The 25,319-nt window shown below is 31.9% G+C and overlaps 1 protein-coding gene across 2 annotated transcripts; it reads left to right on the top strand.

Moving 5' to 3' along the window:
* On the top strand, nucleotides 1–25,319 carry LOC115874235 (activating transcription factor 7-interacting protein 1-like). 2 transcript variants are annotated; one of them, XM_030889332.1, is made up of 9 exons: nucleotides 1–120; nucleotides 14,646–14,813; nucleotides 14,887–16,371; nucleotides 16,956–17,611; nucleotides 21,693–21,882; nucleotides 21,939–22,087; nucleotides 22,147–22,216; nucleotides 22,273–22,419; nucleotides 24,316–25,319. In XM_030889332.1, the coding sequence occupies exons 2-9, from the start codon at nucleotides 14,657–14,659 to the stop codon at nucleotides 24,771–24,773; spliced, it is 3,312 nt and encodes a 1,103-aa protein (XP_030745192.1). In that variant the 5' UTR covers nucleotides 1–120; nucleotides 14,646–14,656; the 3' UTR covers nucleotides 24,774–25,319. The 2 variants fall into 2 exon arrangements, with proteins under 2 accessions (XP_030745192.1, XP_030745193.1); XM_030889333.1 differs by lacking the exon at nucleotides 1–120 and adding an exon at nucleotides 14,036–14,142.

The raw sequence follows: 25,319 nt of genomic DNA, 5'->3' as shown, positions 1-25,319 counted from the left end.
TTCGAGGCCACTAGCCTACCAGTTTCGTGTGCTTCGACATAATAACAGAGAATGCACGACATCTGCATTTTGGATTTCGGAAATATACACAGCGTTTGACTAGAATTAATTTGTTCAAAGGTAAGTTTATTGGTCGTTTATGACGGGAAAAACCAAAATTCGTTTCGGCGCCAGACAAGGACTAGTGTGTATTGTTTCGGGGCCGGCGTGTTTTCTTTGAGGTATTCAAGATGGCGTCCGTCCTAGTGATCACGCCAGGATTGTGTTCGGAGCAGTGGTGGGGGTAGTTTTGAGGTTATTGTGAATGATTGTGAAGTGATTTTGGTGTTTGCGTGCGCATTATCCCGAAGTTAATTTCTCTGGAATTTTAAATAGAGGATAACAAGGCACACAGGACCGTATTATGGAAGTTTTGTTTAATTTAAAGGAATTTATGGTTTGTTTTTGCGAACAATTAATGCATATATGAATTTAGTAATGTGTTCAATTTGCATTATTGCCTTTATGTAAATTACTATGTAGTATAAAAACTGACTCAGGTCCGTATTAAGCATAGATTCGTCTAAATTAGAAAGAAACTATTGATTGTTTTTGGAAGCGGTTTTTAAATTTATATTGTTATCTCCGCGTAATTAACATGACGTTTAACGTGCTTAGCCTACGTAAAAACGTGGCACAGGTCCGTATTAAGGATATATTTGCATTCTTTTTAATTTACTTTTTCATCTAAAGTCAAGTTTTACATATTAACTGTCAACACGAGTTTTAAGGTTTATAAAGAATATACAGTTTGAATAAAGGTAGAATTGCAAAAACAAATAATTCAGTGAATGACAAAAGTAATACAAAATTTGCTTTTAGTTGTACCTGTCGTTCAGATATTTATATAATTTGACCAATGATTTAAATCAGACGTAGAAGTGATATATACCAAAGATGGCTGGGAAATGACAATCGATAATTTTGCCGGGGTCAATCTCTAGAGATCATTTATTTAATATTATTATAAGAAATTTATTATAGAAAGGTTAAAAAAGGATAGCGACGTTTCCAGACACAAATCTATTTCCAAGAAATTATTTTACTCGAATTTTAAACTATACCATTTAAAAATCATTTTTAAAGGCCAACTGGCAGTAAGCGCGATTAAATTATTAAGAAGAATACGGGTCAAGTAGTGACGTCTAGGGCTTGACCTCGCCAAAATTATTATCGATTATCATTCCGCAGCCGTTTTTGATGCCGTTTTTTTTTCGATCGTATGGTATATAAAAATACGTAAATAAAGGTAGTTGTATTTATCTATTGGCAACGTATGAATATTTTGTTGGCGTTGATTGACACGATAGATTGTTGTGAGTTTTCTCATTTTTTTGCAGTCTGAACACGGTAATCGTGTTCTAAGTAGGTAGTTACGGATTTGACGGTCTTCTCACATATTTATAGGATTTTTTGTGTGACAATTTTGAAAGCAGTTAATTTTTATTAATGTGATATTAGATAAATAATGATAATATAGATAATGTATTTAAAATACCCGTTCTCGACTAGCTACTAGATTTTTAACGTTATACAATACGTTCGAAAAAATAACGGCATCATAGTTAGCTGGTAAATGTCATCGATGGTAATTTCCACTCCATTTTAATTGGGGACAGTTTTTTCGTTTTTTTTTTTAATATATCATATATATGCTAAGGAAGGAAATGGCTAGAGTTAAGGGAGGCTTTTGTTCAGCAGTGAACGGCATTCTCATTAAGAATCTTTGTCTTCTTTCAATAGGAAGTAACATTGTTGCAAACGGGTTTACCTTCCACGTTACGAATATTAATAAAGTTTATTGTAAATATAAAGTATATAACATAACAACACATTTTCAACGAGAATTTGTTAATTTAGCTAATTTGAATAGTTATTAAAAACATTGGAAACACAGAGTATAAAACATCCAAATAAGAAAAACCCTTAAATGGTATAGAATGTTTGATAAAATAATTGCAGAAAACATTAAGCAACATATTATTATAACATTAAGCTTCAATATTATCACAAATAAGATACTAAAGAATTGAAACTGCATTTACTGAAAAACACAAAATTGTTAAAACACATTTACATAGAGTGGGGTTTCTTAGAAATGAATTTACACTAAGCCAAAACCACAATATTCAAAAAAAGGGTACAAAAAAATCATTATTTTTTTATTTTAATCAGATATTTTTTGATTTTAATCAATTTTCTATTTAAAGTAAAGTAAAAGTAAAGATTTCAGTTAACGTCTCCTTTTTACTGCCAGGGCTAATCTTTGTTTACGCGGAATCCGAACCGCGTTCCTCGGCCATATCATGGTCAGTGGCCTACCGACTTAGGAAGTGTCTAAATTAACTCTTACTCACGAGATATCCGATCTCATCCGGCCTCGAACCGCCGTGAATGAGCAGTGTGTATCAATAGATTTTACACTTTTCCCTTGGACAACAGCACGATACAGAGTTTCGAACCGGTCACCGATCAATCCACCAGTATCGCCTTACGTCGCTTAACTTCGGTGCTCTAATGGGAACCGGTATTTCAACGTAGCTGCCCAATTTTCTGTTTTTTTTTTCTATTTAATCTCCTATTTCTAAATGGCTAAATCTTTGTAACTCTGCCCGATATTGATAATATTAACATTTCTACGGTGGGTGTCGTTTTTCCACATCGGTCACCGATAAATTTTATTCTGGTAATTTTGCCGATGCCTCTATTTCCGCAAAAAAATCGGCCGCTTAGATCACAGGGATTTTTTTGGAAATATGACGTTGACACAAATTAACTACAACAGATGCGAAAGATCACCGAATTCCGCGTTCAGGTTTTTGTGGCCTTCAGAAAGAGTTCATAGACAATCCGCATCAATGTATAGTTTGGGTTATTATTTGTTTGGGTGAAAATATAATCTGCACCAATATATTATCGAGGCATATAATCTCTCAAAAATTTAATAGATTGCTCGTCATATTATATCATTTCGTAGGAGATTAGGAAAAAAAGATATTTATAGTATGAAAAATTAATTTATTTAACAAAATGTAATTAAAGATGTGACAAAATAGTTACTTTTCTATTGGTTCTATCGGACTTTTTTCGACTATATAAATCTTCATTTTTTGTAAACTTTAATGCATAAAATATTTTCAATCTAATAAATAATTTAATGATGTAAATAAGACGAAATTTCTCACATGGGTGGTCAAATTCTATAGTTTTCATTATATCAAACAGCCTCTGAATGTTTTCTTCAGTGCAAAACTCATCAAAATTTAATATAAATAATTTTTCCGGCCTGTAAATAAAATGAACAAATTTTTCCACTTTCATGATCAAAGGCTTTTAAATGGGTAAATAATTTCGAGTTATCCAGAGATTCGGATTCTTTTGTAAATTTTAGACAAATATCACATTGATGTATTTGAAGACCCTTTTTAATGATGTAGTCAAACATAATTAAAGGCATTTTGAGTTGAAAACATTTTTCAGCGGCTGTTTGATATAATGTAAACTATAGAATTTGACCACCCATGTGAGAAATTTCCTCTTATTTACATCATTAAATGATTTATTAGATTGGAAATATTTGATGTATTAAAGTTTACAAATAAAGATTTATATAGTCGAAAAAAGCCCGATAGAACCAACCAAACTATTTTGTCACATTGTTAATTAAATTTTGTTAAATAAATTAATTTTTTATACTATAAATATCTTTTTTTCCTTATAAATAAACACATTTGTATCCCATTTTAAATAAGATATACAAATTACCAAAACTTAGAAATAACAGTTCAAAAAGTTCAACAAAAACCTACACGCGTTTTTAAAAGAAACATATAACCACGCACTATGTCACTCCAGCAAGCGAATACGACACAGCATAGGTTTCCGGACTAAACGACTGGTGTATTTACACCACTCAATAGGCGTGTCGGGTTTGCCGAACGGTTTCCGATGCAGTCGCTTTCTTTCGCATCTGTTTGTTATAGGTAATTTGTGACGTTGATATGAAGATAATGACAGTCTTTTAAGTCTAGAATAAAATTAGTACCATCTAATGTTCAAAGTGCAAAGTACTTATTGCAGAACAAAATGTCGGTAGAAGTTTGGAATGAACTAGAAGATAAATTGGGGAAGGCGGAAGTTTGCTTGATCAACATTCGGCTGTTTCAAAAAAGGTATAAAACAGCCGTGACACCAGCTTATCTTTTGACATTGATTAGTCCTCGGGAATAAAAATATAACCTGACATCAGAAGAAACTAGTCCTGCATTATAGTTTGCGAATGAAATGTATTCCAATACCGGATTTCTGGCACTTCACAATTTCAAAATAAATCTCTGCCATTTAGAAGTGTAATGGATTCACATGAAATAACTTCAAAATTTCGATCTATTAAAATCTTTAAACGTTACAACAGCAAGTGTAACTTAACTGTACTTATCTGATGAATAGATATAGGGTATATTTGATATAGGAATATTTTTTATAGCTTTATAGGAAAAGTTTTTATAATTTTTACAGTTATCTTTCGATTTATCATAAGTTTTTAAGCAAGTTGATTTGATTTTGATGATATTTAAATCCATGATTAAAATAAAAAAAATCCGTTGATTTAAATCATTGCACCCTGTTCAAGAATTTAGAAATTAAATTATTGATTAAGAATGGAAGTAGGTAATAGTGGCAATACACAAAGATCACTGTTTCCAATTTGAAATTTTCTTATTCAACTTTCTACACAAGAGAATAAGTAAGAAAATGAGAAACTGGTACGAGATTTGAGATTTAGAGAAAGAGAATATACCGTTACAGCACTGTTCGCGCATGAGCCTTGTCTAATGGTCTTGCAGTTTCGTAACAATCTCCCTAGGCACCTCTCTCCGCTGTGCTTCACCAGCGGTGCCCGATTTATTTCTGTCTGCTTCTACTGCTTGGCAAAATTGTTTTCATACCAGGCGCGTTAAAAAAGTACAACGCGATCAAAAAGTTTTACTGAATCTGGTAGACAATTATTCAGACAATTTAAACTTAAAGCAATTCGGACTTCTGTGGCCTTTATAAATAAATAAATAAATAAATGCCCTTATTGTCAAAAAATTTTTCAATTTGTAGACAAAGGTAAACCAACAAACAAAGTAAAAAAACAAGGTACACAAACAAACAAACAGAAGATAATACAAAACATTATACAAATAATATTGTCAGTCTTATTGTTTAAAATAAACATTTATAAATGTTTACAATGTCAAAGAACAAAAGAATAGAAATAATATTCAAAAATATTTAGTTAGTTATTGATTTTAACATACACAACGTTTTTATCTCTCCTAAAAATCCTATATGGGTTTTTCGCCACTGCACAGTCGGCAATATGTCCAAACCAAGTTGCAAAAAATAATATCCACAGTTAGCATTTATGGCAATAACATTAGATTGGAAACATATTAGTTAAGAGGAAACCACATAAAACTAACAAAAAAACATATTCGGAGTCTCTTTCGAGGGGCTGTAAAACGAACTTTGCGCAAAACCTACATTTTCAGTTAATTTGTGTCCAATAACTGCCTTTTTTCTACAGTTTTTTTAAATAGTAGGCGTTGCATTCAAGTGACACAGTATTATAACAATTGAATCGGACGACCTTAGCTTGCTGTCAATAATTATTGTGAAATTGTCATAATGTGTTTACGTAGATTCCCGGTTGCGGTAAATTTAATGTCAAGGTAAGTAAAAAAGGATCTTTTATTTTGATTTTTTGGATAAAAACTAGGTAAAGATCAAAGTAGAACATAATCATTTAAGGTTTTTTTTATAGTGGCATATATTCTATCTTAGAAAAGTTCAGTCAAAAAAATCGCAAAAAAACGCAACTTTAAACTTATTGGAAGCATTATGTCTCCATGCGTATGTGTATAGTAAGATCCTTTATGTGGATACTTCTCATAAATTAATTGTTATAGTAGCTAGAGAAGAACTTGAAATATAAAGTTACGTAATTTTTCTCAAGATTTCCGAAGAGGTATGTCATAAATGTCAAATGACATTTGATGACAAATTGACAAATTTTGACAGTACCTAATTTTTCAAATTAAATGAAATGGATTTTTCTTTCAGATTTAAAAATGTGCACTTCGTGACCATTGCTTCCAGCTGTTATAAAACAAAATATCAGTAAATAGTAGGTGGTAAAATAAAATTTAGATACTTTTAATACGTATAAGTTCTGTTATTTTCGAAATCGTCATTGTTTAAGTCCCAGAATATTGTTACTTATTTAAAATATAATAATAAAATATTGTTCACATATTGTCTGGTATTATTAGAGACCCAACTTATTCAAATGACAAACAATCTTGAATAAAAGTTCGATTGGATTAGTATACTTAGGGTTTCTTTTTATACATTGACACCCCTTTTATCTTTTATTTGACGTTTCCGAAAACTGTCTCAAATGAAAGTGGTTTTGAATAAATTTGCCAAAAATGTCTATTTCGCATATCCAAAGTGCTTCAAAAAATCTGGGCGTGGTTCAACTATCTTATTTCAAATTAGGTATAGGATATGCTACATAAATGTAGTTAGGATTTTTAGGAGAAAATAAAAAAAATAAATAAAAAATTGGGTACCAATTTGAAATAAGAAAGTTGGGCCACGGACAGGATTCCTGAGGCACCCTGTATATGCAAAGAAGACTGTTTTGAAAAATGTATTCCAGACCATTAAACTTTTATTCAAGACACTTTTTTCGAAAACGTCGAATAAAAAAGATACAGAGGATGTCAATATATATACCTAACCTAACAAACCCTGTATATGCCGGAGGAGTAATAATTGCTCAATATTTGTCTGTTTCATCTTGGCTCTGCCAAAAATCGTAAAATTTAGTGAAATGTAAAATATTCTTACCGCATTTTGGTAGCTGTATTAGTCAAAGATGATTTTTCCATTTTATGAATCCCCCCCGCCACCCCAGAAAATCTACCAAAAAAATAGTTATTTTATGTAAACACTTCTGCGTTAGGCGGCGGCTACACGACAGCGACTTGCCTGCACGGTATAGTTTGCGCAAACTAGAAGGAACACTGTGCGGTTCAACATTTTATAGCTTATATCACTGAAAAGCTTAAAAAATGGCGCTTTTTATGAAGTCATAGCCAACTATGGTTTCCATTAAAAAAACATATGTTTGTGTCATATGTCAAAAATGACAGGCTTTAGAAAAAAACGGAGGACACAGTCTCATTAAGGATGTGATTATTTACAACTTTTATTGGAAAACTTTTTGTCTAAAATAGATTATAATGGAATTAGGGACAATTTTTGAAATAGCCAAAATTTGTTTTTTTCGAAATATCTAGTAAGCCATGAACTTTTTCAGAAATCTGAAAGGCGCATGTTTATGACCCCACAAAACTGCAATTCTTTCCCCATTTAACCGACACTCTATCTCCAGTAGTTTCCGAGATACCCATAGAGAACATTGTAGGAAACTCACCCTGTATAACAATATCAGTCCTATGCCTTTTCATATTATTAATTTATTTGACGAAAATATTAAGGTTTGTTCCAAACCACCCATTTTGTACGGCTGTGAATAGGGATTGCATTACCGACTTTTCGATTTATTGCAGGCTAAAATGAAAAATTGTGACAAGGAAAAAAATCGCGGTATAATATTACCGGTAAATCATCTTGAAACGCCGATAATTTTGGTAATTATTAAAGAAATAAATATACACTAGGGTAGAAGCCAGAAGGCAAATTTGCCAGAACTCAGAAAATATTAGAGGCCAAAACCTTTATGTCGAACTTTTATTACGTTTGCAATAGATTTGCCATTAAAATATTCATCGTTTTTAGGGTTCCGTACCCAAAGGGTAAAAAGGGTACCCTATTACTAAGACTTCGCTGTCCGTCTGTCACAAAGGTGTCAATCTTATGAATCGTTATAGCTAAACAGTTGAAATTTTTACAGATAATGTATCTATGTTGCCGCTATAGAAACAAATACTAAAAACAGAATTAAATAAATGTTTATAAATAAAAAAGTACTTTCACTAAACATTATCGTTTAAGTAAGAATTTTACACAAAATATTTCAAGTCCTCAAGTGGCCGCGTGGTTAAAGGCGTTAGGACTTGAAGGCGTTGAGCCGTAGTGAGGCAGGTTCGAATCGTAGTCAAGGCAACTTTTTTTAATCGTTTTTTTTAATTTTTGCATATTTATTTTTACTTTTTACATATTTATTATTGATTAATACAATTTTTAGTAATGTGTTTCTTCATACGCATAATAAAAAGAATAACTAGTAGACAACAAAAAACAGGCCGAATTTTAAAACTGAAACTGCTCAAGATTATTACAGATTATCAATCTTTATTCCTTTTTTAGGTCACGTAGTATTACATTTGGAAGAATGATTTGTTAAACACAAAGACTGCGGTCATTTAGCTCTCCTATTCCCTCCTTGTATAAAAAATCCGATAATGAAGTATCGAATCTAAAATATATGCTAGATTTTTATAAAAACAACTTAGAAAACTCTTCATTTTCTGTAGTTTCGGCTGAATTTAAGCTCTGGCATAGAATACTTGAAGACTATGCACCAGAAGACTACCCAAGTTCCGCACTCTATGCCCTGGTAATATATATGACCAAGAACTATTTCCTAACATATTTATTTTATTAAGAAAAAATTGCACTTTACCCGTTAGGGGACATTTTCCCTGAAAGGAAATGTTCAACCCTAAAGTTGGTAAAAGTCTTACCTACGTAACACTGTAAGTGAGGACAGAATAAATGGCTTATCCCTTTTGTATATGTATCCAGAAATATCTGTTAGTACAGAAGAGGTACTTAATGAAATGCAGGCAAGAGCCAAAAAGCTGGATATTGTTATTTAATTTTATTTGTATCTGTGCTTTTTCTTTATTCACTTTGCCTTTTGTTTGTTTCTTTTTTTTTGTTATTTGTTTCTTTAGTTTTTGGTTAATTTTTGTGTTAATGATTATTTTTTGTTGTTTTGTGATGTAATGTTACTTATTAAACCATTTTCCTAAGAAAAATATTTTTATTTATTTATACCTACTATTTACCATAGTACCTAGCTGTAATTAGGTAGGTACTTACTTGTTAATGTAAAAAATATATATTTAGGTATAATATTGAGTTATTGACCCTCCCAGGCATGAATCCTGGATACGCCACTGCAGCTATGTGTATTGGCCAAACCTTGTAAACAGAAACGCAATATTTTCAGCAAGAAGAAATTAGAGGAAATATTTGAAAATTCTCATTTAATTTGATAAATAATGCTTTTTATATTTTCCGCTAGAAAAAAAAACGGCAAATACCGTTAATTCCAAGTTTTATATTACCGATTACCGGTAAATTGAGAAGTCGGTAAATTTGCAATCTCCAGTTGTGAAGCGATTTCAGAAATGTTGACTTTACACGATTCGTTAATAGTCACAAAATAGCGACAGACTAGTAGAATTCTTCTCTATACATAATATGGTCGACATCATACTCAGACTATGAGACTATCACAATATAAATTGACAACTTTTAAGAATAATACTGTTTCAGCTAGCGAATTATATTCAATCAGGATAAAATCGAATATAAATGAACGATTAGAACCGACGACGCTGTGCTATTCGCAGAAAATGAGGACGGCTTCCAAAGACTAGTATATCGCTTCAATCTAGTAGCAAACTATTATAACTTGATTCTGCATCCAAAACAAAGAGCCCGACAACATCAAAAATACCTGATCAGATGCAAGATTGTCATGGATAACATAATAATACAGGAAGAAATGAAATTTAAATATCTCGGTATAGAGATATCCGGTTATGGCGATTTCAAAACAGAGGTAAGACAACAAACAACAAAAGCAATGAGAGTGGCTGGATGTTTGAACGACATCATCTGGAAAAATAAATACATAAGTGTCGAGGTCAAATCAAGAATATACAAGGCTATCGTCAGACATAATGAGCTATACAGCAGAAACCAAACCGGATACAGCAAAAACAAAAAGATTGTTGGAAACAGGCGAGATGAAAATCCTCCGTAAAATCACAGGTAAAACGCTGCTAGATAGAGAACAAAGCGACAACATAAGGCAAACATGCAAGGTGGATAGTGGATAGCATTAATGAATGGGTACTGAGCAGAAGACGCGAATGGAATGAACATATAAGCCGAATGGATGAGGGAAGAATAGTAGATGATGGAAAAGATGAGTAGAAGAAAAATATGGTGTGATAACTCTACCATTGATTGAAACTGGAGGCATGATGTGAAGAATGAACAGGCAATCTGCCTGAAGAAGATTAGACAGAATAAATATTTATATTTTTTCATTCTCTTTTGGGTTAGTATCATTACTCATTCATCGTCACTTGAATCGGAACTTAAGGGAACAAGTAAAAAGACTAGAAAAAACGGTTGTTTAAAAAACATTTTTGCTTACCAAAATGTATAGAAATAAAATTGCAGTACTTTCAGTTGATAGTTAAAAGTATTCCAGGGGTTTATTTACCTACCAGGTGTATTAGAAACTATTTAGTTTCTTTATGTATAGTTCAGTACATTTTGATTTTACAAAGAACTTCTTTGTTTTTGTTAATTATTGGACAGGTAGCGGTAAAAACTGGTTCTAATCACTTATTAACTGGTATAAAAGTATTCTTTAGTATACCTATTAGACATTTTTAAATTTAAAACTTCCATAGATACGACGTAATCTTAATTTCACTTTATTGTTGAATTACGTTATCCGTTGACCTTGAATAATTATTATTAGCTTGCCTACCACGGAAATAGATATAGTTCATTTAAGTATATCCCAAGTACCTCAATTTAGATCAGGTTTTCTGTATAACTTGATTTGTTCACGGATTTTTAGTTGCACTCTCAAAAATGAGCATGTCTGGTGAAGCTAATTATAATTGAACAAGACTTTTTTACGCATATAGTGGACCAAGATGCTAAATATACAAATATACAAATTGGTACTATGCCGAATTGTTTGTGAAATATAACCGTTTTAATTAACCGTGAAGTTACTGCTTATTTAAAGCCTAAATTCGAAGAATTTAAAAAAAAAATTAACAGGAAGTACTGTATAATAGTGTCTTCTTCAAAATTTGGTCTACTAAAATTTGCAATCTTGTTTGATTGAACCCAGAGTATGGTTAGTTGAACAGAGGGCAGATATCTAATCTGCTCAACTGAACTTCGCCCTTTTGTACACCTTTTTTTACTTTTTTCTTTTCTATAATTGTATGTCACAGTTGTACATATAAAGACCTTTATTCTGCATTTATATACAGGACGAGTCAAAACTAAATGTTGTATTTTTCTTCACTATTTTAAATGGAACACCCTGTATTTTGTACTGTAATCGAACAAGGCTTTATTTAATCTCTTTGTTTTATTAAGCACTTCCTATATCTAAAATCGATATTTAATGAGAAAATTATGTCTTTTTGAAAATACAGGGTGGGCCACTTAAATCTTACAATGGCTATAAATTTTTAACCAAAAAAGATATAAAAAAAAGAAATGCCGTTTCTATAATATCGAGGGGGAATACATATGACGTATTTTTTTAACCACCCCGACCTACCCCTTAGGCGGCACCCCTACTCACTTGAAAATCTTAAATGGCAACACCCCACTTGTGGCGCCTTTTTGGAAAGCCCATGAAAAATGCTAAACGATGATCATAAAGTTTTTAGGGTGGAATTGAAAAACTACCCCTTACACGAAAAATTAGGTGGACATTAATGAAAAAAGTGATTTTTTCAGCATAAGTTAGAAATTGGGACCCAGCTAAATGAGGCAAATGAGGTATTTTTCAAATCACCCCGACCCACCCCTAGGTGCCATCCCCTCACTTCTAATCTCATCAATGTAATTTTGAAACCATTGCCATTTTGAAGCTAAAAATAAAAAATGTAAATAATAAAAAAGGCAACACAAAGATGTTTTACTAATCGTGCAGCCTAATTTTGCGATAACGCAAATTCTGCCTTATCAACTAATTTTTTTACTTTCAACAAACAGGAATCTTAAAACGGCATATCTTTGCGTTTTTGCACTGTCTTCTACCGATTTTCAATCGTTTGCAAATTTGGTGGTATTTTAAACCTTTATTTGATTCGCTTATTTCAAAGAAAAATGGTTTATACTGTAGAAGAAATAATTCAAATAGTTTTTCTTTATGGTGCTGAAGGTATGTCCTATTTGAGAACGGTCCGTGCTTTGAATGAAAGAAATCCGGACAAAAACGTAACTCACGTTTATGTTAGAGATCTGATTCTAAAGTTTCAAGAAACTGGATCGGTCAAAAATTAAAAAAGGGCAGGGCCCAAGGTACTGAATGAAGAAATGCAGATGGAAGTTATTGGTCAGGTGTCGGTCAATCCAGAAGCATCAACACGCCAGTTGGCATCAATCACAGGTATACCTCGAACATCTGTTAGAAGAGTATTGAAAATGCACAAATTCCATCCCTACAAAATGAAGATTCTGCAGGAACTTGGCGACGATGATCCAGATAGAAGGATTCAGTTCTGTGAACTATTGACGGAGGAAATTCGAAGGGAACCTTCACTCACTAAAATATTTATTTTAGTTATGAGTGCTCATTTTTTTTAAACGGAAATGTGAATAAGCAGAACTGCAGAGAATGGGGCGATGAGAATCCGCATATTATTGTTGAAGGACACACCCAACATCTCCAAAAGCTCAATGTTTGGTGCGGAATACTAGGCGATAAAATTATAGGTCCATTTTTCATCGACGGAAATTTGACTGGTGATGCTTATGTGGAAATGCTGAACAGTTTGATAGAGCCAGCCATTGTATATGAGGTTGCAGTTCGATAGTGTACATAAAAATGTTTATTATATGTATATGCATTATGTGAAATTAATATTTAATTTGAATTGAACTGATTGATTTAATTTAATTGGTTTAAAAAAAAAATTCTGCATAAATACTTATCGATTTTGCTACCTCAACAGCCTTCTCTTTTACTCCTTTCAAAAGCAAAATATCTTGCATACAAACATCGTTTTCTTCTGCCCAGTAAATATTTTTTGATAAAGATTTTACAGCATTGCAAGTTCTATTTTCAACACAACATGTTATCCTCTGTTTCACTTAAGCCGTTATTAGTTTCCTTTTGCCTAGTATTGTATATTGCCTAGTATTTTCTCTTCAACTTGTCTCTGCTTTATTATACTCTTCAGTCAAACAGACAGAGACAAATTCTCTTTCTTCTTAAGTTTTTATTTTGTACATGGTTTGATTTTTTTATTTGTTCTTGGTTGATTTTTTTGTTCTTAGTATTTCTGAGATTTTTATATCTGATATATTGAATTTCGGAACAACAAATAAAAAAAAATTAAATTATTTATTAATATTAATTATAAATAATTATTAAAATCACATATTAATTTAACAGGCTTAAGCTTGATTTTCATGCATCCGTTGTCCGACGATACGATGATCCGATATTAATTTTATTGGTTGAATTTAAAGGCTTCGATTGGTTAACCGTTACTAACCAACCAAAGTCTTTAAATTCAACCAATAAAATTAATATCGTATCATCGTGTCGTCGGATAACGGATGCATGAAAATCAACCTTTAATCTGACTTTTTGGCAGATAGTTTTCCGTCATTATGTGAATTGTTAGCACCGTTTTCAAGTTGTTTCCTAATTTGTTACGAATTTCTTAATTTTATCTATATAGCTCTCTAGTTTAGTCACACTAAAACGTCCAAATTGGCTACGTTTTAAAATGCGGCTTAATCCTTGTTTTTATGTATACAATTTTTTCAAATTTTTAGCGAAAAAATTTAATCCTAGATTTTGAAAAGTTAGAATTTATCGTTTTTACGTATCTAAATATTCCATGGTCCTCATGCAGGGGATATGTGATTTTTCCCCGGATCGTAGTGATGACACTTGACATTGACATTTTAATGGAAGCCTTTTATGGTGATTTTTCTAAACTTTTGGGACGACGAAAATAAGTCGTAGTTATTTAACTTTTTCGCTTTCATGAGAAGCCTAACTTTATAGTAAGTAGTTGTCAGATTAAAATGTCCGAAATTCTATCGTCCGAGTTTCGTGCCATCATATTGTTTTTCGCAGGAAATTCGAATGCATGAAAATTAAGCATACAATATTACTGTGTGTCGGTTTTTATATATACATATTTTTATATAACTATAAATTTTTCTAATAATCTTTCACTCACAGTACTTGTAATGTAGATAAATTTCGGTTACTCTTGCCTGTATTGCTTGTATTTTTTACCATTCATGATTTATAGATTACACAAGCAATTTAAATTTTAACCCAATTGAATACATTTTTTATATGAATAAATTTGACTTAAATGATAAGTATGTCATTGATAGAATTTAATATTTCGATTGATATTATTCTTTATGTTTTAAAGATTAAGAAATTTTTGGGGAAAAATGAAAATTTTCTCAAATATATTGTTAATGTCTATTATTTTTTTTTGTAAAAAAAATTATATTTTAGTACTAATTTTATGTGTCTATATTTATTTCAGAAATCATAAACATGCCAGCAATAGACCAATGTGACAGCTCTCAAGCAACCTTAGCACTATCATCCACTTTAGAAATTTTTGACAAGTTTAAGTCAGTGTCGGAGTGTGGAAAAGATTCTGATTCTGAAGAAAGTTTTCATTTGCCATTAGACGACGAAGATGGAGAAAGTACGTTAATTTATCAAATTACTTTTTTTTGTAGTTCTATAACATTTAGTAATAATTTATTGATTCGTTTTAGCTCAATCAATAATTTCAAACGGAAGAGATAAAGAATTACAAAGTGAGGAGACTGAAGATGACATATTAAATAAGTTTGAAGGAGATTGTGTAGACGCATCAGAACAAAACGATGAAACAATCTTAAATGACATTGAAGAAGAGCATCATGATAAGTCTGTTAGCATAATAGATAAACAAAACATAGAGGAAAACGAATTATCAGCAACTGAAGTAAAATTATCATTTGATTTTGGAAAATACGAGACAAATAGCAATGGAGAATTCAGAAGTATTTATGAAACAGAATTCCATGTAGATAAGGAAGAGGAAAATAATGAGGAATCCAAAACTATGGAAATATGTGATTCCCAAGAAGAAGTTGGTGATGCTATGGAAACTAATTGTTCTGATGGCAAAGAGACTGAAAATGATATAGAAAAAATAGATAACCATTTAGATTCAGTAAACGAGACAAATGTGTCTAACTCCTTACATGTCACTGATACTGACAATTTAAGTCAGACGGATAACCATCTAGATTCAGTAGACGAGACAAATGCGTCTAACTCCTTACATGTCACGGATACTGACAATTTAGGCGAAACGGAACAGCCAATTTCCGTTGAAACCGAATCTGCCAGCAATAAACAGGACACCGAAGTCAGTAAAATTTCTACAAGCGATAATGAAAGAGCTTCTACTGATGACTTATTGAAGCAATTAGATGAGACCATTAACTCTCCAAAAGAGGATGACGTAATCGAAGATAAATTAAATAGCAACGAAGTTTTTAAAGTTCCAGAACAACAAAATAATTTACATGTTGAATCAGATTCTACAAAAATGGAAGAATGTGAGAAACCCAGCGAAAAACCCGAGGAAGATGACTCTGACCTACTTGATATCTCTATGATTCGTGAAACGGAAGAAGATGATGCGTGTGCTAGAGCAGATGCTATACAGGAAGATGCCGATGCAGAAGAAGCTAAGGAGGATTCAGTAATTGAGAAGTCTGATGAAGAATCGAATGATAGGGTTGAGACTGAACAAATAAGTAGTGATGGGGACAAGGAACATGATAATGATTTTGATAATGAGCACTCAGGATTTGAAGAAATAAATGATGAAGATAGTCATTCAGGATTATCTCTTAGCGTTGATACTGATGATGCAGATAGCCAAACAGATTCGAATACAGAATTGCAGAATACAGTAGTTGAAACAGAAAGCCACGAAAAATCTTCTGCTGTTGCCAGCGAAGATACTATAGATGATCAAATGGAAATAGAGGCAGTTGTGTCAGAACCTGAAGAAACAAACATTGTTGATGATGGTTCTTCTAATAAAGAAGTTCCTAATAATGCAGATTTAACTTTAATTGAGACTGATACTCATAATGATATAACTGAGAAAGAAATTAGCACAACAACAAATGAAATTGTAAAATCAGATGAGATTTCTGAAAAAGGGTTAGAAGGTTCCAAAGCAGTGAATACTAGTCAAGGTAAGATAAAATTTATTATAACATTATATTGGAATTTGGAATATCTTTAATCAGCATTATTAGTGAACTACAGTTTAACAAATGAATCTGAAAGAACGGGGCAACGGTAAGGGACACGCAGTCTTCTAAAAACATGACTGATTTCTTTCATAAAACATCCAGAGGCGTGCGGTGTTTTACGAAAATATATTATGAATTTTTAAAATATTTTTCAGTATATTTTTTAATATTATTTTACTTTAAACAGCATCGATTTTTTTGCTCGTATTCCTGTCGCTGCTTCAGATCCGTTTGTGAGATAACACAATATGATCGAAAGAAAAACGGTGTCAGCGCTGGCTATGAAATGAAGATCGCTTTCATTTTGTATGTCAAATTATATGGGGAATATCATTCATTTTCATTTCCGAGATGGTCGCTAAGTGGTTCTACGCAACCTTAATCAAATTCTCTCCTTCATTTCCAAGCCAACTGGACGCCGTTTATTTTCGATCATACGGTACTTACTTGTGGCTGAAAATGTACTGTTTTTATGGAAACCAAAATTCGTAGTTTTTGCATTGACGAAATTTTTTAATTTGTAGTTCAAACAAAGTCTGGTAAAAGATCTCTCTCGGCAAATGATACTGATCAGGATGAATTGATTGCCAAGAAACCAAAACTTGCCGATTCGATAACTGATGTAGAATCCACAAATGAGGTAACTGACATCTCCGTGAATAATAATAAACCAGAATCTGAGAAGACAGAAGAATTTACCACTCTGAGAAACAATACAAAGACATTAACAGCATTTTCCAAGTTCATGCAGTGTCGAAAATTGACAGCTAAGCTATCTAGATCTGATTTAGAACAGTTTTGTATTCAAAAAATATGTGAAAGTCTAATGTTGAAAAGTACTGAAGGTGAGCTCCACCAAACCATTAAAAAACAGGAAAAGACAATTGAAATTTTGAGAAAAGACCTTCAACAATTAGTTAAGCAATCAAGAGATTTAGATATTGTAAATAAAAAATTGATGAATGACTTAAGAGCACAAACAGTGCAGAAGAAACCTTTAGTACCTTTAAAGATTACAAGATCAGTAGGCTTACAAGTAAGACTGAATCCTGGTAATGAAGCAGTAACTCAGGTTAGGAAAAGACAGTCAGTCCCTAACACTCCTCCAAAGCAAGTTGTTCTTAGCAATTCGCTCCTAAAACAAAAAGCATCCCCTCAGCAGAAACCGGTTGTGAGACAGGTAATGAAAATTTATTTAGTGCATTCAAGCGTCAAGGAAAATACTAATTTTGTCACTGATTTTTTGCTTCAATTTTAAATACAATATACAAATATGTTTTTATATCAGACTATTATACAAACCACGTCATGACATGGACGCCAAATTTTATTGATTTCCCTATACATTCCACTCAGTTCATATATTCATTTTTATATGTAATTATTTATATACAGGGTGGTCCCAACTGTATTCCGGAAACTTCGGCAGCATATTCTGCAGATAAAAATAAGTAAAAAAGTTTGTATAAATGTATGTCTTAAAATGCTTCCCAACAAGCAAAATTTATTGCTGGAACATTGCCAAAACTTCGCAAAGCAAGGTGTAACATTGCTTTTTTCATTGTAGGGAGGTTTATGCAAGGTTTCAGGGTAACTTAATCTTCCGCCTAATTCCGTAACATTGCAGTGCAAGGTTGCATTTCACAATATTATTGAAACGTTGCTAACGTAACGTTCAAGAAAGTACTAATTTGGAATATATTAGCAATATTGTTAATTTTATGTCAATACAATATTGGTAAAATTATATTATTAATTATAATTAACTGACTTATTGCTAAAGTAATATAGCAAAAAATAGATAATGTTTGCATTAAAAAACCATTTCATTCATCAGAGGCAAAATATAAAAATAATTTTTTAATATTAACTTATCAATTAATGAAACAGTTTTTTCTTGCGAACATTATTAGCAATTTTATGTTAATAATAATACATCAGTAATAAGTTATAATCAACAGAAACATTAATGGGTATTAAATTGTGGACTTTCATATAGGTATAATATACTTTTACTAATATTGTATTGACGAAAAACATAAACAGTATTGATAAAAATATGTAGGTATATCTCTATATCCATTGACTTAGAAAAATTAAAAATGCTCGGTAAATATATCCCTACCAAGAAATTCGAATTTGTCAAACAAATTGAAAAAAAAAACAAACAAAAATTAGAAATTTATCACTTACTTGTTTCAAAAATATCAAAAATACTGTCAAGTACTGAGAACTTACTGATCTTTTCGGCTGCTCATTAAATAAGGAATTACTCAACTCTGACCTCCGAGTCGAATTTCTAAAAAAAAATCTTGAAGTTGAATGTCTGAAATAATACAAAATATATAGGTACAGTATAAACATTATTTTATATTTCTTATTCAAAAATACAAAAGGAAAGTATAACATTAAATGTATGTAGAAGGAAAAGCAAACTTATATTTAATTGATTTTTTGGATCTTTCACATTTTGTCTTCGCATGTTGAATTGTCTTATTCATGGTTTCAAATTCCTTTTCGGTAAAGTTTTGAAATCTATATCCAATCATTTCTAAAGTTGTAAAAATAAAAACAATCAGTTGTAATAAATAAAAAGCAATGAGAAACTTACCTCTTGTGACAGTAATCTTTGAGGTCCCTTTATGTCCTTATTTTATAAAATTTCAAATGATTATAACATCATTAAAAAAATATTGAGAATAATTAATACTGAATATTATTTATGATTTTATCATTAGATTGATATACTCGTATCCTGATTTTATCTACGTCAATCTTCAGTTGGCTAAAAGCTAACCTAAAACATAAAATTTAGCTTAAAAACAAACTAAACTAAACAAAATTTGTTATACTTATATATATCACACATAATAAAATTATACTTACATTTACATTCATTAAAATCTCATTCGAAAAGCATAAAATGTGATACCAAAAACGTAAAAAAACAAGTGCGTTAACGTAACCTAACTTATACCGTATGATCGAAAAAAAAAGACGTCAGCGATGGCTATGAAAAGAAAATCGCTGTCATTTTATATGGGGAATGTCATCAATATTCATTTCCAAGCCAACTAGACGCCGTTTTTTTTCGATCCTATGGTATATTTGTTATATTATTAATATTAACTGGATCTTTCATATTAATTTAATATCAAACTTGCGTGGATCTTTCATTTGAATCTTTGTTGCAATGTTGCAGAAAAAACGTTTTAATCACCATTCAAAAACAATGTTTCTGTAGCAAGGTTTCATCAATCACGACACAACGTTTAGAAATCAACATTACAAAGCAAACTGTTTGGGGATTGACTGCAATGTTGCAAATGTAATGTGAGGTTTTTTGCTTGGTGGGTTAGTTTCGGAGATACAGGGTGTAGAAGTTTCATTTTTAGTTCAATTTTTTTCAAATAGTTTCTGAAGTAACGTTAATATTTGGATGAAAATTGGTATCTGGGAGTTTTTTAACATAAGAAATTTGATTTTGATGTCAATATGACTCGTACTTCTAGAGGGCGCCACCTACATATTTTTTAACTAGTTTGAAAAATAATAACTTTTCGTCCGCACCTGTATAAAACTTCTTCTTTCTCAGCCTGGTTCCATCCAGTGTTGGATATTGGCCTCTTCTAGGTTTTTCCATGCTTCGCGATCTCTAGCCAATCTTATCCATTGTCTTCCCGCCACTGCCCTGACGTCATCGACCCATCTCTTTTTTGGTCGGCCCACACTTCTTGTTGTTCCCCTAGGTCTCCATAGGATTACTTTTTGGGGCCATCGGTCTGGATCCTGTCTTGCCACATGTCCTATCCATTGCCACTTCAGACTTGCCACTCTTTTAACGACATCTATTAATTTTGTTTTTTGACGTATGTGGGTATTCCGTATTTTTTCCCTAATGGTGACTCCCAACATGATTCTTTCCATGGTTCTTTGTGCTACTCGTAGTTGTTCTGCTGTTTTTCGAGTAATTGCCATAGTCTCTAAGCCATACGTAAGCACAGGTAGAATGCAGCTGTCGTAAGCCTTTTTCTTTAGGTTGATGGGCCCCTTTTTATCGCTCATATTTCCAAATGCTACCCATGCCAAATGGATCCTGCGTTTGATCTCCGTATTTTGGTTTTCCTTGCCCAGCTTGATTTTATGACCTAAATATATATAATGGTCTACGTTTTCAATAATAACGTTGTCCACAGTGGACAACGTTATTATTGTATAAAACTACTGAGTAAAAAATATACATTTTCGACGTTTTTTACGTAAAAAAGGCCTCTTGGTAAAAATTTCTACGAGTAATGATTCTAGAGATATTTGGAATCGAAATTATCAATACCTGTCATCGACATAAATTAAACATGTTGACTAAATAGTTACTAGACTGAAATAAATTTTAAATATTTTTGTGCCAACAGTTCAACAGAACTCTTTTATCATTTTTCGAAGAAAAAACTATTATTAATTTAAAAAAAAATAAAAAGTTCCCAAATTTACCATTTCAGTCAAATAACTATCTACTCAACATGTTTATTTTTTTGTCAATAATGATATGTATTCCAAATATCTTGAGAACGGTTGCTCATACTGATTTTTACCAAGAGACATGTTTTACGTAAAAAAAATCACGGAAATGTATATTTTTCACTCAATAGTTTTATACAGGTACGGACGAAAAGTTATTACTCTTTAAAACAGTTAAAACACATGTATGTAGGTGGTGCCCCCCAAGTAGGGGTCATATTGACATCAAAATCAAATTTCTCATGTCAAAAAACCCCAAGACATCAATTTTCATCCAAATATTGACCTCACTTCAGAAATTATTTGAAAAAAATCACAATAAAAATGAAACTTCTACACCCTGTATCTCCGAAACTAAGCATTTCAAGACGTAATATTGTATTGACGTAAAATTAACAATATTGCTAATACATCCCAAATTAGTACTTTCTTGAACGTTACGTTAGCAACGTTTCAATAATATTGTGAAATGCAACCTTGCACTGCAATGTTACGGAATTAGGCGGAAGATTAAGTTACCCCGAAACCTTGCATAAACCTCCCTACAATGAAAAAAGCAATGTTACACCTTGCTTTGCGAAGTTTTGGCAATGTTCCAGCAATAAATTTTGCTTGTTGGGAAGCATTTTAAGACATACATTTATACGAACTTTTTTACTTATTTTTATCTGCAAAATATGCTGCCGAAGTTTCCGGAATAAAGTTCGGACCACCCTGTATATTTTTCTTTATCAAAATTACAGATAGTTCAAAGTTCGCCTCAAAAATCAATATCGACTACCCAATCAGTTGCCTCGCCTGTAACTGGAGGTCAGTTACTTACTCAAGCGTTACTTCAGCCCTCCAAAAGATCACCAGTAGTTGCCAAGAGAACCACTACACCGGTCAGAAAACCACCTGAACCTCCTAAACCTTCCAATCCTGGAGTTATAGGTGAGATTAATTTAATTTGTATATAACTCGCACATCTATTTTATATTATATTTCAGATTTAACCGACGAAGATGAAAAATTGGCAGCTAATAAAGCTGTAAATAATACTATAAAACTTGTTACTACTAAACCAGTTGTAACTACTACTCCAAAACCAATTGTAACTGTCAATAAATCTCTATCTGGCAAAACAGTAATTAGTCAGGTATATATAAATGTATTTTTTTCTTTCTTTGAACTGAAACTGAAATTTTCTTGTTATAGGGTAAACAGGTTGGAGTTCAAGCAAAATCAGTTACCGTCAGTGCAAATAAAAATACCAGTATACCTCAAAGTAAGAATGATACAAAATTAACTCTTGAAAGGATTATAAATAAATGTTTTTCTTAGGTATTAGGTTAACTCCTGGCTCTGTTATAACATCAAGCGCAAATGGTTCACCTCAAATGCTGTATGTTGTGCCAACTATTTCTTCGAGTACTGGGGGGACACAAAAAGTTGCTTTTGTAAATTTCCAACCTACTAGTGGTGTACTATGTAAGTCGAAATTTATTACTGCATTATAACACAGAATATCTAGCTACGCAACAGAAAAATACTCGAAATGAAAGAGCTAAAATTGCACAAATAAAATACTAGATGGCGCGACAATATCATAATCAGAATATAATTGGAAATTTTCAACTTTCGGTTTTGAATCGACGTAGATCGACTGCATGTCGACGGTCTTGAAGCTCGGCTAAATATGCACAGTTGCCAGATTCAAAAAGACTTTAATTGGCATCCCATTCTTTTTCTGGTGTATAATAATTTCTTTCTATTCTTCGTTTCTTGTCAGATACACTTATATTAATTATTCGTTTGGCTTTTAAAATAGTGTTAAGTTTATTATTAGAAAACATACATTTTTAATATACACTATTTTGTGAACGAAACTTTATTATGTTAAAATAATTTTAATTACTTTTGAAATTAATAATATACAGGGCGTTTGATAGTGATATTTATTAATGCTGAAACGTTAGTAATGAAATATACGTTTAATTATAATGGAAATAATTTATTAAAATGCAGTACAAAAATATTAATTGACTAAAAAAATACTATAATAACAATTTTTTTCTATTTGCCACGTTATTTATATAGACCTAGGTAGATTTTAAAAAGTACACAGGTACAATTAATAATATATTAGTTCGGCATAAAAGTTGCTGTCACGACATCGTACAATAAATTAAAATTCGTAAAATAAATTAAAATTATTAATTAAACAAATCTTTATAAAGAAACGCAAGTACATATATCAAATTTGGGCCCAATTGAACTCCAGAAAATGATATCATAATATTGTACTATATTATGGTACCACTCGATGTGCTTCATAATATTGCAATATCATCGAAGATACGTAGTATACCAAGTTAAGCCCAATCGAATGCCAGGAAATGGTATCGTATATGGTACTATTATGGTGGATATGCTTCATGGTACCATAATATTGCAATGTCATCAAGAATATGCAAGTATATATCAAATATGAGCCCAAACGAACGTCAGGAAGTGATATTATAATATGGTACTATAGAAGGTACCACTTTATATGCTCCATGGTACCATAATATTACAATGTCACTGAAGATACGTAATATACCAAGTTTAAGCCCAATCGAACGCCATGTATCGTAATATGGTACTATATTACGGTATCACTTGATATGCTTCATGGTACCATAATATTGCAATGTCATGAAAAATACGCAAGTATATATCAAATATCGTCTGATACCGAAAAAAACGGCGTCCAGTTGGCTGGGAAAAGACGATCGATGACATTTCCCATATAAATTTACACATAAAATGACAGCGATTTTCATTTCATAGCCATCGCTAACGCCGTGTTTTCCCGATCACACGGTATGAACACCATCGAACGTCAGGAAGTGGTGTCATAATAGTAGAACAATACTTAATAATTATATTGTCGCCGAATTACAATAAAAATTCAGGATTCAGTTAGAATCAAACGTCAGGAAGCGATTTTAATTCAGCTCGTAAGATTTAACTCCAACTAACATGGCAAGTTAAATACTTAAACGTTTGAAAAAAGAACTCTGATCTATTTTAATATGTTTAAATGATGTAGCAAATTTGAAGGTAGGCTTTATCAGGAAGTATTACAATATAAATTACACAATGGCAACACTGCATAAAATTCTTTTAAATTTCGTTTGCAGAAAACTGTTTTCTTTTAAATTTATCGCCCTCTATTATGTAATAGCGAAACTACCGCATCAAAATATCTGATTTGGAGACAGGCTTTAAAAGCCTGTCTCCTTTTGAGACCTACGATTTTATACATGTAACGAGGCTTCTGTTGCGTAGCTAGGTATTCTGTGATTATAAGTAAAATTATCATTCTTTTTGTTTTCATAGCTGCTGCATTGAATGGTCAGACAGTGTCTGTAATGTCAAATAAACAAGGCCAGACGATGACGCTAAAAACAGTTCCGAGTGTTCGAAAAAAGCATCCGGCACCTCTACCGCCAGTTCCTCGAATAAATATCGATAGTAATTTGAAACCGCTGTTACCCAAACCCCATCTGACCATTAAGAAAATCGACATTGGTATAATTCTTCAATGGAAAATGCCCTATAATTTAAGCTTATACGAGAACATTGCCAGCTATCAGTTATACGCATATCAAGAAACAAGTGCGCCCCCTAATACGGATATGTGGCGTAAAGTGGGTGATGTGAAAGCATTGGCGTTACCAATGGCTTGTACATTAACTCAGTTCGCGGATAAAAACAAGTATTATTTTGCGGTGAGGTCGGTCGATGTCCATAACAGAATTGGAGCATTTAGTGATCCTGAAGAGATTTCATTGTAGATAGGCTGTTTAGATATTTATAAGTGTGTGTACATAAAAATAGTTACGAATGCTGTTCTGAGTGAATGTCTAAGAATTTTTTGGGTGTCTCATTTCTTTTAAATATTGAATATTTTGAGCTTCGATGTGTTCATTGACTTATGAAATTTATTTTAAGAAGTTGATACTAGACTTTTTATACAAAATAAAACAAAGAATAATATAAGCAAATTTGGTTGCACAAAGTCATCCTTATTTTTTATTGGTTTTTGCTAGTCTAAAAATATTTCACAGAAGAGGGAATAAGTAGGCAGTGTCATTGAATATTTATTTTTTATTTATTTCATCTTTTTATTTAATATGTGGTCATTGGTCCCTTTCAGGTTTGAGTACATTAAATTAAATTTTCAACTTCTGTGAAATATCATTAAATATAATATATTGGCAAATGTTTTGAACCTAGTTTCAAGTTTGGCATAATACAGGGTGCTACAAATTCGAGGTACGAGCATTGGTATCTCGGAAACCGTAATAGATACGAAGATGATTAAATTGGGGCAAAGTTGC

The sequence above is a fragment of the Sitophilus oryzae genome, unplaced genomic scaffold (genome assembly GCF_002938485.1).
Source record: "Sitophilus oryzae breed Bouriz unplaced genomic scaffold, Soryzae_2.0 scaffold_1246_pilon_pilon, whole genome shotgun sequence".
Lineage (NCBI taxonomy): Eukaryota > Metazoa > Arthropoda > Insecta > Coleoptera > Curculionidae > Sitophilus > Sitophilus oryzae.
This window is presented reverse-complemented; position numbering and strand designations above follow the sequence as displayed.